This window comes from Fusarium coffeatum (assembly GCF_003316985.1).
Source record: "Fusarium coffeatum strain FIESC_28 chromosome Unknown BRIP53273_contig_86, whole genome shotgun sequence".
Taxonomy (NCBI): Eukaryota; Fungi; Ascomycota; class Sordariomycetes; order Hypocreales; family Nectriaceae; genus Fusarium; species Fusarium coffeatum.
The window spans coordinates 1-14,476 of record NW_022157881.1 but is presented as its reverse complement, the minus strand read 5'-3'; the positions used below and the strand labels follow the sequence as shown (position 1 = coordinate 14,476).

General features: G+C 48.9%; 5 protein-coding genes across 5 annotated transcripts; 3 read left to right on the top strand and 2 right to left on the bottom strand.

The window, feature by feature from the left end:
• Positions 1-608: 608 nt before the first annotated feature.
• On the top strand, positions 609-3,062 carry FIESC28_04162 (uncharacterized protein; the record flags this gene model as incomplete). The annotated part of the gene is made up of 1 exon (XM_031158309.1): positions 609-3,062. One exon carries the CDS (start codon positions 609-611, stop codon positions 3,060-3,062), a length of 2,454 nt encoding a protein of 817 aa, XP_031017614.1.
• Positions 3,063-3,890: 828 nt separating this feature from the next.
• Positions 3,891-4,514, bottom strand: FIESC28_04161 (uncharacterized protein; the record flags this gene model as incomplete). Its single annotated transcript, XM_031158308.1, has 3 exons — positions 3,891-4,101; positions 4,317-4,423; positions 4,473-4,514. The coding sequence occupies 3 exons, from the start codon at positions 4,512-4,514 to the stop codon at positions 3,891-3,893; spliced, it is 360 nt and encodes a 119-aa protein (XP_031017613.1).
• A 2,584-nt stretch (positions 4,515-7,098) lies between these two features.
• Positions 7,099-8,982, top strand: FIESC28_04160 (uncharacterized protein; the record flags this gene model as incomplete). The annotated part of the gene is made up of 3 exons (XM_031158307.1): positions 7,099-7,399; positions 7,457-7,752; positions 7,807-8,982. 3 exons carry the CDS (start codon positions 7,099-7,101, stop codon positions 8,980-8,982), a joined length of 1,773 nt encoding a protein of 590 aa, XP_031017612.1.
• A 444-nt stretch (positions 8,983-9,426) lies between these two features.
• Positions 9,427-10,295, bottom strand: FIESC28_04159 (uncharacterized protein; the record flags this gene model as incomplete). Its single annotated transcript, XM_031158306.1, has 3 exons — positions 9,427-9,915; positions 9,964-10,035; positions 10,089-10,295. The coding sequence occupies 3 exons, from the start codon at positions 10,293-10,295 to the stop codon at positions 9,427-9,429; spliced, it is 768 nt and encodes a 255-aa protein (XP_031017611.1).
• A 1,985-nt stretch (positions 10,296-12,280) lies between these two features.
• Positions 12,281-13,915, top strand: FIESC28_04158 (uncharacterized protein; the record flags this gene model as incomplete). Its single annotated transcript, XM_031158305.1, has 3 exons — positions 12,281-12,438; positions 12,658-13,037; positions 13,089-13,915. The coding sequence occupies 3 exons, from the start codon at positions 12,281-12,283 to the stop codon at positions 13,913-13,915; spliced, it is 1,365 nt and encodes a 454-aa protein (XP_031017610.1).
• Positions 13,916-14,476: the final 561 nt, after the last annotated feature.

Below are 14,476 nucleotides of genomic sequence, written 5' to 3'. Positions count from 1 at the left end.
GTCTAACATTTTTCACTGATGATGGAGGCAGATAATGTTAGCACCACGGTCGGCATAATGAGTAAGGCTTGTGGTATCTGGGAGTATAAAGGTGATTATTTCTCGTCTATGCCATCCTCTAATATCGTGACAACGTTTATCGCTTTCGTGCTGAGCTGATGCAGTGCAGCTGAAGTTACACCCAAACCGCAACCCAGTAAACTCTGCACATGCAAAGTCTTGCAGAATAAAAACTCAAAAGTACCGACGACTTGGCGCTGATCGAGCACGAGCCATCTCCCGAGTACAGGCTACCACACCCTACAAAAAGGACCCCGCAGATTTCTACGCGGCCCAAAATTACCCGTCGCGTCGCGCTACAATTCGATTCTATTCGCTATATCCATCACTTCACTCGATCGTCACATCAAATTCCACTTTACAACAACCTCTCTGATCTCTGCGTCTGCACGATAACCAGCTGCGTACACATTTCGCAAATCCCCCAAGGCCGATCCTCGTGTTCCATCCACCGATCCATTTGCCCCGTCGCACAACGCCATTATCGAGCACCACCGCCTTAGCCCATGTAACCTCTAGTGACTGGTGCAGGACAGTCTCACGGTCCAATGTCTCCCGCTTCGTCCCCTTCGCGGGACGTCACGGAGCTTGTTTCCCGGCGTCGCGGCATCAATATTCCCTCCGATCAAAAGAGTTTGCTAGAGAAACAAGATTCTTGGGCGGTAGACTTGCAAAATCAGCGTCACGGGCTAGTGAATATTCCTGGTAGTGTTTTGGAAGGCGCAAAAGCAGCATATCTTGCCCAGAAGAAGAGATCGCAGCAGCAAACACCGCAAGGTAAAAAACGAGGTGCCAGTCCTGGTCGGTCAGGGAGCAGCAACCGCAAGCGCATGCGGAATGAAGATGGAAATACGAGCGTTTCAGGGTCGAATTTTGACAAACCACCACAATCCTCTCCCGAAAGATCGATACCTTGGAGTCCAAGCCCTTCCCGCGATCAAATTAAGGATTCAACCTCTATACAAGCAGCTATCAACACAACTACGCAGTCCTCAATCGCACACGAAACCCCAAAAACGACCACTGTAGGCCCACCACCGCGAACCTCAAGACCGATGCTCGCCCCACCGCTATCAGACGAATCTGAAGATGATATGGAAACGAGAATCCCAGACGCCCAACCTCTCCGCAACGTCCCAATCAACCGGATAGCCGTTCGTTATCATCCATCGCAATCGACTACGCAATCTACAGGTCCCATGGCTACACCTCCATGCGCGCAGCCGAGCAATCCCACGCAATCCATTATACCCGAAACCGTCATGGCAAACAGAGCACCAGCGAAGGTGAATGGAAGTCCAGGGAAAGGGAGAGCTCGGATTGTGTTCAAACCTATCGACGTTGACGATGTTGGCAGAAAAAGGAAGAGAAGTCACCCTGAGAAAGAACGCCTGGCACCGACGATTATGCCTCCAGTAATTGATAGTTCGATGCCGTCTTCCGAATCTTGCATTCCCAACACATACTGTGTGCCCACGACCCAGGAGTCTATCAGGGAGTCTATCGAAGGTAATGAAGAGGATGATGAAGACGAGAGCAACGATCAAACCGAAGAGATAATACCGTCAACCAACGATCAAGAGGCTCCCGTGAAGAGAACGCCCAACCGCCGTCCGGCCTCCGCCACTAAGCCCAAGCCTGTTCCTGAGATCAGAACTACTGCGAACCAAGACGGGCCAACCGTGCAACAAGAAGCCAAACAACGTCGGGTCCAACTACAGGCACAAGAGAATCAGGTGCAGCAACAACAAACCCAAAGACAAAGGGCCCAGAAACCGACCACTCCACAGACAAGACCACATGAACGAACGGCATCAACAAATTCTCGCAAACTTTTGGAAAGCAACGAGCTGGTCAGGAGGTCACAATTGCCTGTACCACCGCGCATAGCGCCGGGTACTCCTCATGGGCCGTTCGACACCTTTGTGCAACACTATCCTGGATACGCAAGTGGCAATGATGGTCAGACAGCACCAGGCACCAAGCTATCATTCATTGAAGCGTGCCTATACCTGAACTATCTTCGTCCAAAAAGCCTGCTTCGAGACTGTTTGTATGACGACTTTATCCGAGCCTTCCCCTATTTTAAGGAATACGTGGATCGCGCCGGGAGATCAGCCATGGTCGCTATTAAATGGTTCAACAAGCAGAAAGGGCCCCCACTGTTCAACAAATACTTGGTACACAGGGGTAATCTCAGTCACATCCTGAGGTCATGCCCGGAAGAGTTCAACGAAGCGAACCAAAAGATTTACAAGAGGAAGGATGATGACGAGCTCAGCATTTATACAAGTTCAAATGATGAAGGAGAGTCGAGCGAGGAGGAGAATCTGTCAAGCCCCGTGTCGAAGAGGTCGAGCCGAAAGGATCTTTTGAGTTCGGTAACAAAAAAGACGAACGGAAAGACCGCGGATGACTTGCAGCCGGTTGAAACGATTGAGAGTGACACGGACATGGAAATGTCGGAGATGCTTCCGGTCCGTGAAGCGAATCCTGTGAGGAGATCGTCTGGGGCTTCAGTTAAGAGAGCGGAGCAACATACAAGATCTAATCCCACATCTGCAGTGAGTCAAAGAACAAGGCCAGCGCCACCTTTGTCCTCCACGGCACGTAGGACCACGTTTCCCGCGCAACCTGAGTCTTCACAAGCTCAGGATATCATGACTCAAGCACCTCGTCCACCTTCGCCCAAGATATCAGACACATCGATGCTGCCGCCCTCAAGTGCGCCTAATTCTACATCGGGGTGGAAAGCCCCCCGACCCTCACAGTATTTGGAGACGCTCGTCAAAGGGGGAAAGAAGGGACAACCCGGCTTCCATTATGGCCCCAGCTCGAGTAACAGATTCAGCTCGAGTAACCAAGTCACCTCGTCACCGGCGCTTCTTGATCAGAAGAGACGCGACCGACTTCGAGCACACTTCAGAAAGAGTCTATCAGCTCAGAAAGCCAAAAATGGCACAACACAAAATGCTAGGAGTAGCAGTGGTCAGACAAGATGATCTGATGTTCGGGGGATTACTGTATTTTAGTCAGGAGTAAGATGTCGGTGGGGATTGGAGGACAGGCGTCGGTTGTTTTCTTGATCAATATAGATACCCCAAAAGTCGCTGCTGGCTGTCAGCGGCCATCAGCAAAAAGTTCTCACGAAGACATGTATTACTAAAAGGAAAAACTGGAAAAGGGCTCCAAAGCATAGAGAAGAAATGGAATCAATTTCGGTGGCGGAAAGAACTGTCTATTTGTGCGTGGGCAACATTTTCTATGGTAAGCTAGCTGGTTCGCGAGAACCTGAACCTGGCCTAATTAAAGGACTGACAGCATGGGCGATGATGCAGAAAGATCAAGACGTGTAAGAGAAGAGAGTTACCGAAGTCGCAGGTCCCTTTGTCCTTCTCTTCCTCCCAGTTTCCGATCATTCCGTAAAACAAAATTATTCTCCCGCCGATACTGCCAGTCGTAGTCGTCTCCAGTTCCACGGGGGGGTATCATGCAATTTTTCTTTTTCTTGAGGTTCCCAATCTTTTTCAAAATATCTCGCTCCGTGGACACGACTGCTCGCTGCCCATCATCATCATTTCGACGTAGATCATATGCGCCTTTAATTCCATTTTCTGCTAGCCCCCCAATCCAATATATATTGTTTGTGTTTTTGAGTTTTTGCTGAGAAAGTTGAAAGAATTCCGGGTTTGGTGTTCCATTTTATATGTCGTCATTCCTGGTCATTAGCGGTCATTATAGTTGGTGCTTTGCTTTTTTTCTTCGTGAGAAGATAATCATCTCTTTTTGCTGTCGCGATGTTCTTGCTGAGGTGGTTCTTTGCTGAAAATTTACTGCTGGTCTGCTTCAGCAGCGGCGCGGGCGGCGGCTTCGGCTTCCTTCTTCTTCCTTTGGCGAGCTTCCTCCTCGGGAGTCATGGTGCGCAGCTGGAGAGCGTGGATGCCGTTCTCCTGGGCCATCTCGTCGCGGAGAAGGGCGTAGACCATGCGGTGACGGGCGGGCTGCATCTTGGAGTTGAAGGCATCTGAGGTGATGACCACTCTGATTTGTCACATGTTAGCGACCGATCTCATGTCATGCAGAAATTTGTATGTGTATGTATGGATGACAAGAGTGTGTCACGCGGGAAGGAATGAGATGAGATGAAGTGAGATGAAAGTGAGATGAAAGTGAGATATCATGATATGATGATTTCATAGGCGAAATCTCAAGTTTCACGACTTCGCTTGAATCGTTACAAAGAGCGCAGTTCTTACCGAAAGTGTGTCTCGCCAGAGGTGGTGTGCTCCATGGCCTTGTGGTGAGAGTGCAGGTGAGAGTCGTTGTAAATCTCCAGAGTCTGGGGAGTGAAAGCAGCCGTGATCTATAGTTTGTTAATATCACATCCCCCCAAATCTGAGAGTCAATCGTACCTTGGCGCGAATAGTATCCTCAACGGGCGTGGTGGAACTCATGGTTGAGAACTGTCGGGGGAGGCTTGAGAAGCCGAGTGCGTATCGTCGATACATTGAAAGAGGAGAGTTTTTGGAAAGCGGCGCAGTTAAAAAGTCCCCAAGACAAATTTGGTAAAAGGTCGACTGTGGATCTGGGATCAAGTCGACACAGCTTAAGCAATTGCGAATTCCCCCGGTTCTTAAGAGCTGAGAATTTGCAGGCGATTTTAAATTGAAGAGGATATTTTTATCCTTTTTCAACTTGAATTATTCCTCCCCAGAGTGGAGCGGTAATAGATCGACAGGGCGAGTTTTGATGGTGGGAGCCAAGGCAGGTTTTTTGTGGTCAAGAGAGTTTCCGACTTTTTGAGTTTATGTTGTCGGTCTACGGGTTCCCAAGTGACGTGATACCGAGTCGAGCTGAGTGGAAAGTCGGAGGAGGAAGAGGAGGAAGTGAAAGTGGAATTTAAAAAGAAATCGGGATAGAGAGAAGATACAAGCGGTTTTAATATAAGTCAATGCTTGCCATGGGATGGGGGAGGAGGTGTATGAATAGGAGTGCAGTACTATTATAAGCTACAAAGTAAGGTAAGGTAAGGTAAGGTACATTGACATTTGACATTGCGGTAAAGTAAAGTACTATGAAGTGGCGGAACACGTTCATTCGACCTGACCAAAAGTAAAGGATAACACGGTCCAATCCAGTTTCAGTGACAGTGAGTGACTGATTTGTGCAATTGACAACTCAGGAGCCCGTTCTCCGTTTTGGTATCAAGTCGGTGAGGGAACAGGAACCTAAAGGTAAGGTAAGAGAGACTGACAAGGCAAGGCAGAGCAAGGCAAGGCAAGGCATGGTAAAGAAGCAAAGACGAAGCAAGCCACATAGACAGACATTACACGCATACCGACAGATAGTCTAATGTACAGTACAACTGCTACTGTAATGTAATGTAATTCATGAATCTCAATATGTACATGCGCTGCACTCTATTGTACCTAGCTGAATTACAGTACTATACACCCTCCCTTTCATGCTGCAGACGGGTTCGTCGCAAAGCTTCTATCCATCCTTCCATAGCCCATCCCAGCCACCGTCCAAGCTCCCTCTCTCTCCTATCTAACCTAACTTAACTGGATATCCCAAAAAGCGCGGGGTGGTTTACCGTCTTTCCAACAGCCAAAGTGGCGGACAAGTTTTCAGATCCATCACAGTGGAAAACGAATCACACCCCCTGAACCTGGCACTCTCTTTTTAGCAAATGATCAGCCGCCAATCTGCGTCTCAGTCCAGACGGCTGGGTCGGGCGTCGGATGGCCCTGACCGCCTGCGGCTTGGAGAGCGGTGAAGCCAGGAACAAGGGTTGATGGAAGTTTTTTCTTTTCTTTGTTGTTCTTGACCCTGGTAGATGTACATACATACATACGTTACGATTCACGAGGAGAGAAGTGTTACTCACATGAATACGGAAACAGACACCCTGAGGACACCGTCAGTTTGGGAAAAGGGCCGTCAATAACCCAATATCACTAGTTCTATATACCCCCCAAGCTGCAGACTTGACAGCAACACTGTATCCATAAAGTAGACCCAGTGGAGACCCCTCTTCAACTCCCAAAGCTGGAGCTTTTCTGTAGGTAAGGTACCGGCCCAAGCAGGCGGGATCTGTCTGGTGTGAGAAAAGGTGACAGTACTGTAGCGGTCTCGAAAGACTGCATTACCGTCTGGGGGGCGTCTTGTCAAGACTGCATGGCATCGTAACCCACCCACGTATTCGTTTCGTTTTCTCTTTTCTTTTCTTTCCCTTTTTTTTTTCCTGTTTCTTTTTGTGCGTTGTTGTTTGGATGGATGCCAGCGGTTAAAACATGAGAGAGACAAGGTCTTGCTTGACTTGACCTACACTCTCAACGGTTGAGGTGTACATGTACATGTACATCCCTACTCTTGGTGCAACTTTGTAAACGTACGTGCAACCAAACCGTGAATAATATCAATATGTACAGTTACTTTGTGTTGCATTGCAGGCCACACACAGTCGAACGGTTCCTCAAGCCTTTCCCTCCCCATCCCCCAGCTAAAACAGCCAGACACGCGGACGCATGGCTAGCTGCCGGGGGTGCTGGTCTCATCCCTTAAACGAAGCAGCTCCCATTGGCTTTGTTTTTTCATATTCGCAACACACTAACTTTGACCTCCTCTCATGGTTTTGCGGCTTCTAAGGAAAATATGGTACGTACCCTCCGGGGAAAGCAGCCGTCCGTCCCCGGAACCGTGAGCCGAAGCTGGAAAAAACAAAAAAGAAGAGTCCACTCGTTGGCTCTAGTTTAGTTAGACGTTAGACGTTAGACGTTAGAGCTCTTGGAAGCTTCACCTTAAACTCCATCACCAAAAAAGCGTTCAGCTTATGTTCATGCGCTTGCGGATCAATCAAAACAGAATTCCCCTCTTTTCGACTCCTCCCCTCGACTAACCGTAGATCCTGTCGTTCTTCGGCAAATGAGCCGGTGAACCTGTCGTAGCATCGAGCTGAAGCTTCGGATTGGCCTGATACCTACTTCACATTTCACATCCTTGTCACTCTCCCCGGCCTACAAACATTCGTTCGTCATGTCACTCCTCCGCTCTATCGTCGGCCGGCGCAATGCAACCTCCGCTTCCTTCATCAGCCTCTGTCCCGCTGCGAGAATGCTCTCCACGCTACCGCGTTTACCGCTCTTCGAGGCCGTCTCTAAGCATGACCCGGAGTCCAAGGCTGTCGTCCATTCTCTCTCTGGTCGCACCTTCAAGTATGGAGAGCTTCTTGGTGATGTGAGTCGCGCGAGGGATCGCCTTGCTGAAGCTGCTGGTCGTAAGGACCTCAATGGCGAGCGCATTGCTTTCCTAGTGGAAAATAGCTATGATTACGTAGGTGAGCTCATGACATGACCCATTTGATGTGACTGTGATATTGATGATGTCCGTATAGTGACGCTTCTGGCCGCAATGGCTGCGCGCTCCATCGCTGTGCCTCTATCTCCTGCATTCCCTGCGCCAGAGCTACAATATATTCTTAACCAGAGCGAAGCTTCATTGCTGGTCTCTTCGTCCAAGTTTGCATCTAAAGCTAAAGAGGTTCTTGCGACCGAGCTAAACACCAAACCGGCGCATCTCGAGCTTCAGAAGCGCCAAGGTGGGGGTAATCATGAAAAGGTCGAACTAGGTGACGCCGATCCAGGCGAAGCTGGTATGATGCTATATACTTCAGGCACAACCAACAAGCCAGTAAGTCAACATGTAGTAATCACAAAGACGGGCCTATGCTAAAACCTCTATCAGAAAGGAGTCCTACTGCCTCAAGCTGTCTTGACAGCCCAGTCTCGCTCTCTTGCCGAAGCTTGGAACTACTCACCCTCCGATCATCTTCTCCATGTCCTTCCCCTTCACCACATCCACGGCACGGTGAATGCCATCCTCACACCTCTCCTCGCCGGCTCGACGATCGAGTTCATGTTCCCCTTCAACGCCGATGCCGTGTGGAAACGCTTCTCAGCCCCCTTCCTTGCCAACGACGCATCCACGCCCAAGAAGAAAATCACCTTCTTCACAGTCGTTCCCACCGTCTACAGCAAACTCCTCTCATCGCACAAGAGCCTCTCCCCTGAGATGCAAGAAGCTACTCGCAAGGCCATCTCACCCGAGAATATGCGCCTCTCCATCTCTGGCTCCGCCGCTCTCCCAACGCCGATCAAGACAGCTTGGAAAGATCTCAGCCACGGCAACGTCCTCCTCGAGCGTTATGGTATGACCGAAGTTGGCATGGCATTGAGTTGCGGGCTCGACTTCTCAGATCGCGTAGATGCCAGCGTTGGCTGGCCACTACCATCCGTCGAAGCCCGTTTAGTCGACGTCGACACCAACGATGTGATCAAGGAAGGCGAAGAAGTCGATGCACAAGGCCGCGAGCGCTCAGGAGAAATTCAGCTCCGTGGTCCAACCATCTTCCGCGAATACTGGCGCAACCCATCCGCAACAGCAAGCGAGTTCGTCGAGGGTGAAGATGGCAAAGGCAAATGGTTCAAGACAGGCGACGTTGCAGTCCGTCGACCAGTTCCTTCCGCCAATGCTGCTCAGTCCTGGACTAATGGTCCTCTTTACTTCATCCAAGGCCGCAAATCCGCCGATATCATCAAGACAGGCGGTGAAAAGGTGAGCGCTCTGGAAGTTGAGCGTGAACTCCTATCTCTACCTCAAGTCGCCGAGGCAGCTGTAGTGGCCGTGCCTAGTGGACAATGGGGTCATAAGGTTGGTGCTGTGCTGGTTCTTGAGAACGACGTCAAGAAGTGGTCAGCGCTCGATATGCGCCGAGCTCTCAAGGATCGTCTAGCGAACTACAAGATTCCCCAGGTGATGAAACTCGTGGATCAAATTCCACGAAATGCCATGGGCAAGATCAACAAGAAGCAGTTGGTCAAGAGCATCTTCCCTGATGAGACAAGCGGCGATGAAAGCTAAAAATTAAATAACTGTATAATTCTATAATCACTGTGTCAATAGCAAGTTGTGGCCGATTGATTAAGCAAAGTGATAGCATTTTACTGGCTACCGGAATTTTGTGTGAAGCTACCAGATTTGGTCGGTCAAAAGTACAAATCTATTTTTCTCCCCTCTGTGGCTGACTTTTCATACTTCGTGATGCCACTAGAGAAACAGCCCCTCCTAAGCAACGCCGGTATAATATTGAACCAAATGAAATCAAGGATAGGCATGGCCGATTCGGAATGATCCTCGCCATTGTCCAGGCCGGCAGCTTCCCTGCCCTGCCGCTTCGTCATCAACCACTCGTCGACCTCTGGTAAATCGCCGAGTGAGCGGCATCAAGTTCAGAAACGTGAAATGGTCATTATCGGATATCGTGCTAAATCAACGTCGTGCCCTCGCGTAACTAGTCGCACATTCTTAAACAACGTGCTTGGCCTTGGCCCTTGTGCTTCCAGAGTGAGCACTGTCGGTGTGACCAGAGAACTCAACCTGCTCAGTAGGGGGCAGCTCAAGGACCTCCTTGAAGCGGCGTCCAATAGACAGGAGAATGTCCTTACCCTTCTCGGGGCTACGTCCCTTTCCGCCAGCAACATCACCCTCACCTCGACCGGGGATGCTCTTTCCGATGGTGCGAGTCCAGACACCAACACGGAAGAAAGCCTTACGGACGTTGACGACAACACCCATGACCTCACCATCGTCCTCGTTCTCAAGGGTCTCACCAATGGCGCCCATCATAACCTGGAGCCAAAGACGGTCGATGTCGACATTTCGCTTGTCCTTGTACTGGTAAGACCACTTGCCACCGTGCTTGTTCTGGGGGTCCTCCCACTCAGGGCGGACGCCCTCCTTGAAGAGATGGTAATCGGACTTGAGAGATAGCTCGGATACAGGGGCGACGTTGTTCTGGTAAGGTTAGAATCGTTATCGACATGGGCGATGTTTTCAACTCACATAGACACCCCAAAACTCTTCAACGGAGTCGAAGGTGATAACTTCCTTAAGGAGATCATTCCAGTTGTCACCCTATCGTTGGTATTAGTATTTAGATATCGTCATGCAAGTACAGTATTTCGCACCTTTCCACTCGGGGGCTTAGTGAACCAAAGAGTCCACTTGTTCTGGAGAGGGTGCTTGACGTTGAAGTTGTCCTTGTCGTGAAAAACAGTGACGGGCTTGTCGTCCTTGACGTCGGAAGAATCTTCCTTGCCGGCGGGGTCGACGGGGATGGTGGTAAGGTCGACTTGCTCGTCCATCATGGGAGTTTCTGTTGCGGCAGCGGCCATTGTGTCGGTTATTTCTCGTGAGAATCGAGGTGCGAGAAGAAGGGTTTCGCGGATGGAAGATCGCGGGGCAGATTTAGGATGATAGCGGAGGCAAAGGCAAGCGGTGCTGTGCTGAAGTGGGGCGAGGAGAGGATAAAATAGAAAGATTCAAGCAGTTCCTTCTGTTTTGTAAATCTGTTTGCAACTTTGCACCAGGCAGAAGTCGCGACAATGCTAACAAGAGGGAAAGAGCTCAGAAGTGACGTTTGACGGAAGGTGCGTATAGATTGTGTGTCGCGAGGCGCCAGGTCAAAAATTCTTGGGTGCTGACCTAAAGTGGTAAAGCAAATGTTCACTTTCCTAAAGGGCTGTTGGTGCCTTGTCCTGTTCCTGTTTGGCCTAAGATTTGAGGCTTCAAATTTCTATCCCAACCTGCTACTATCTCTAAACGTTTCAGACAAGCGATTCTCTTTCAAACTCCCTTGCAGACCAGGTATTCGCATTGATGAAACAAGGGTCAGTAACAAATATTAATTGAGGCTGAAGTCAAAGTCGAAGCTCCTTGGTTTCAACATGGGAGTTCACGTGCCAAGAAAGATCCTCTATGTCCCCAATCTGAACCAAACTCCTGGGACTTTGATTTCCTGACCGGTCCCTTTCATGTCAATTCTTTGATATCCACTAATAGGAGTTTTTGTGCCAAGGCACAGAGGACAAACCGAAAACAAGGGGGTTTTCTTTCTCCTGATCTCATCCGCTTTGTCCAGGCCTCAAACACATGTGCAATACAGACAGTTCACAGTATATCCACAAATAGAGTTACAAACCTGACGGTTAGCTAGCGTCAAATCGGGCCTCTACAGACTACAAAATTCAATGCAACTTGACTGCATATGACGCAGTATTGTCAGTCACGCGGATATCTAATTCGGAGGTAGCACGGATTATACGCGTTTATTTTATTCTTGGAAGTGAGCACATTTTGGGTTGTGATTCCGAAGCGCACAACTGCCAAGGTGCTGTGCCCATTTGCATTGGATCTCGAACATGGCAATGCGCTGTCATCTGAGTACATAATTGTTCAAGTCATTACTACAACTCTGTAGCCCCCAATTACTCCACTTGCAAACAGTTGAATGCTTCTGCAAGACTTGAATCGCTCATACCTCACACCATTTCTCATGCAGGCTGAAATCTAGACATTCCTCAAGCGCCGGTACATCGCACCAACGGCTACAGCCAAAGGATAATCAGAGCTTACACCTGGGCTAAATCAAGGGACAAAGGGAACAGCACAATGATTAACCCAGCTTATACCTACAAACGGCAAAAGCGGTTTCACATAATTCCTTTCGACCAGTCAGCTGCTTCCTCCTGACCAACTTGTGCCAACTTCAACATTGCTGCGTCACTTCTCCCTTGAATGAGGCGTCCAAACCATCGATTAAGCCTCAACGATCGCCCACCACGAGCCAGCTTCACCATTCACAAACGAGCTTGGTCTACCAGGGGCGGGATTTACGTGAACTCTGCTTGCCTCTATTGGTTTTTTGTAAACATCACTCGTCCCACAAAGAGAGTGACAACTGGTGCACACCCGCTTCATTACGTTTTCTACACCATGATCTTGTCCCAATGATCACCAAAGTTCCAGCGCTAGCTTCTCATGCAGGAGCTTCAGGCACTGCTCTGGCCAGTCTGGAATGCGAACGCGTCTCACAAGTCACGATTTCCATCCCACCCTCTGTCTCTTGAGCCCCTCATTCATGAGCCATCATCATCCGAGACCTGCGCGATCAACCGTGGGCTGACCAGGGTGGACATGCCGATGCTTTTCGTCCCATATCGACCTAACTACTCCAATTCTCCATATATAGAACAAGTTATAATAAGGCCCATCCCCCCGTAAGACAAAGAAGCTTCCCTCTCAAGTACACCATCTTGAACTACCTCTTTGTTACCTATACCAAAGCTCTCTTCAATTTACTACCAAACCACCTCTCATCATGGAGCCTGAGACTCGAGCCACTTCCTTTGAGAAGGATGCCCCCAAGACAAAGGACAATGCTCCAAAGGGCAAGACCAGAAGCAATTCACTCTTCTCCATCAGCTCTGGCTTCACTTTCTTTGCTCTTCCTGGAGGAACTAGCTCCTCGTCTTTCAGGTCATCCTCTTTCCGATAAATACCCAACACCAACTCTTGTTCTATTCTATGTCCTTCGTTTATACCAAGTCATTTTGTTTAATTGTTCTTTTACGCCCGATCTGCTGGTCCAGCTGCGTTTTATATCCAACGACATATTTGATACAAGTCGCTTCCCTTTTGTTTTACCTCGCATATCAGAATGAAGGAGTTACGGTTCTTTGAGCCCAGTCGTTGCAGTCTTGACTTCAAAATACTCGGTACAGACTTTGCAGACGAATTCTACGAAATTTTATTCAACGACCTCTTTGCCCAGATCTTCGCCGTCGCTCATTCAGCCTTTCATCCTGGCGACGTCTCTAAACCCCCTCGGACTTCTCTTTGGTTGAGAGAGTACCCGGAGGAATTTCTCAAATATGTCGAGCTTGTCGCTTACCCTGATGCACGCGCAGGGGCGTGGGGTAGACTTCTTAGTGATGGAAACGAGAGAGTGAACCTGATTATCGCAATCATTTACCAGGTACTCGACAAGAAAGTGTTCTCGCCGTTGCTATTTGGAGCTAGTTCGGGACATGATGAAGCACTAAAGAAGATCGATACTGCACTCATCAATGTAGAAGGTGTGTAAGGTAGCACAGCATTTGTTGAACATCAAGCTGACATTGATCCAGGATTCCAACGAAGTAGCCTTCGCTCCCATACCACCCGAACGTGGCTCCGAATGTCCAATGGAGAACCTCCCCGATTTTGGGAAGAGGTTGATAAGTTGTGCACCCAGACGATGGCCATGTTACTTCCTTTCTTCACCTACACGAAAGGGGCCACCAACTCCGACTCTATCCCCACATCAGAGCTGTACCAGCTATATCAAGCACTGCATGATGTAATTGCATTTGCCGGTTGGGTCAGTGTATGCATACGCATGTCGCCTGCTATCGTCTCATGGGATTGGACCCTCCCTGGAGAACCGTTCTCAATGGACCTCGTCAACCACTGTCACGAGGCATACGAAGCCTCAAAGAGGGCAGCGCATGATTACCATGCGCGTCTCGGCAACTTCAGTTCCCATGAGAAGACTTTTGCGTCACCTGCCAGAGTCAAGATCTCAGTGACACCTCGCATCGTTCGTCACAAGCCCAACCCAAAGTCAATGGCAACCCAGGGTGTCAACTCTTACACGTTGATGGAGCCCCACGTGGTATACTACGAAGGATTCTACAACAAGACGGATGAGAGTAGAGCGTTCATTAGTCTTCACGATTACATACAGATGCTGCGGGATCGGAATTGTGTTCCACGTTATACTGCAGTTTCCATTATTGCTGTTGTGCTGTTTTTCCTCTTCATTTGGTTGGTTTGGTATTCTTCCTTGGTTGAGCAACTATGGCATGTGGTGCAGCCTTTGGTACAGTTGGGACAAGATAATGGGCCTTGGGTGATGGAGGACGTCACAGACACTACACTCACTAGCACTCCTACAATGTCTGGTTATATATAGAAGGATGTAAGTGCAAGCCACTAACTGAGACTTCAACAAAATAAACTCTGTCAATATGAACACAATCCTTGAAGGAGCCATTTCGCAAGATTTGTGTTTAAATTGAGAGAGTTTATTTTGTTGAAGTCTCAGCTATAGTGGCTTAATTTGTCAAGAGTGTTTGGTGATTGATTTGTTTCGAGTTATAGTTTGATACAATTTAAAGCAGTTCAGTGCGCATTACCTACTGAAATATAATGAATACATCCTTAAACAGCATGGAATTCGTTGATGCTCGTCATCTACTTGTGAGAGTGCAATTTCAGATAATTGGCTATTGCAACACTACAAAGCCGCATCTTCAGAATTGATGAACTGATACTACGTAATAAGAAATCCAAGACCGTTCTGAAATGACAAATTCGTCTTCCATGTGCCCAAGCAGCACAGTTTTGATGTCTTGGAGATATTCTGCAGGGTAAGCTTCCGGCTACTCATCACATTACTGAGCGGCACATGTACTCAATCAGCAAACGGGTTAACATCGGCGAATCACCGCCACAGTTGATCGGCTTCCATAGC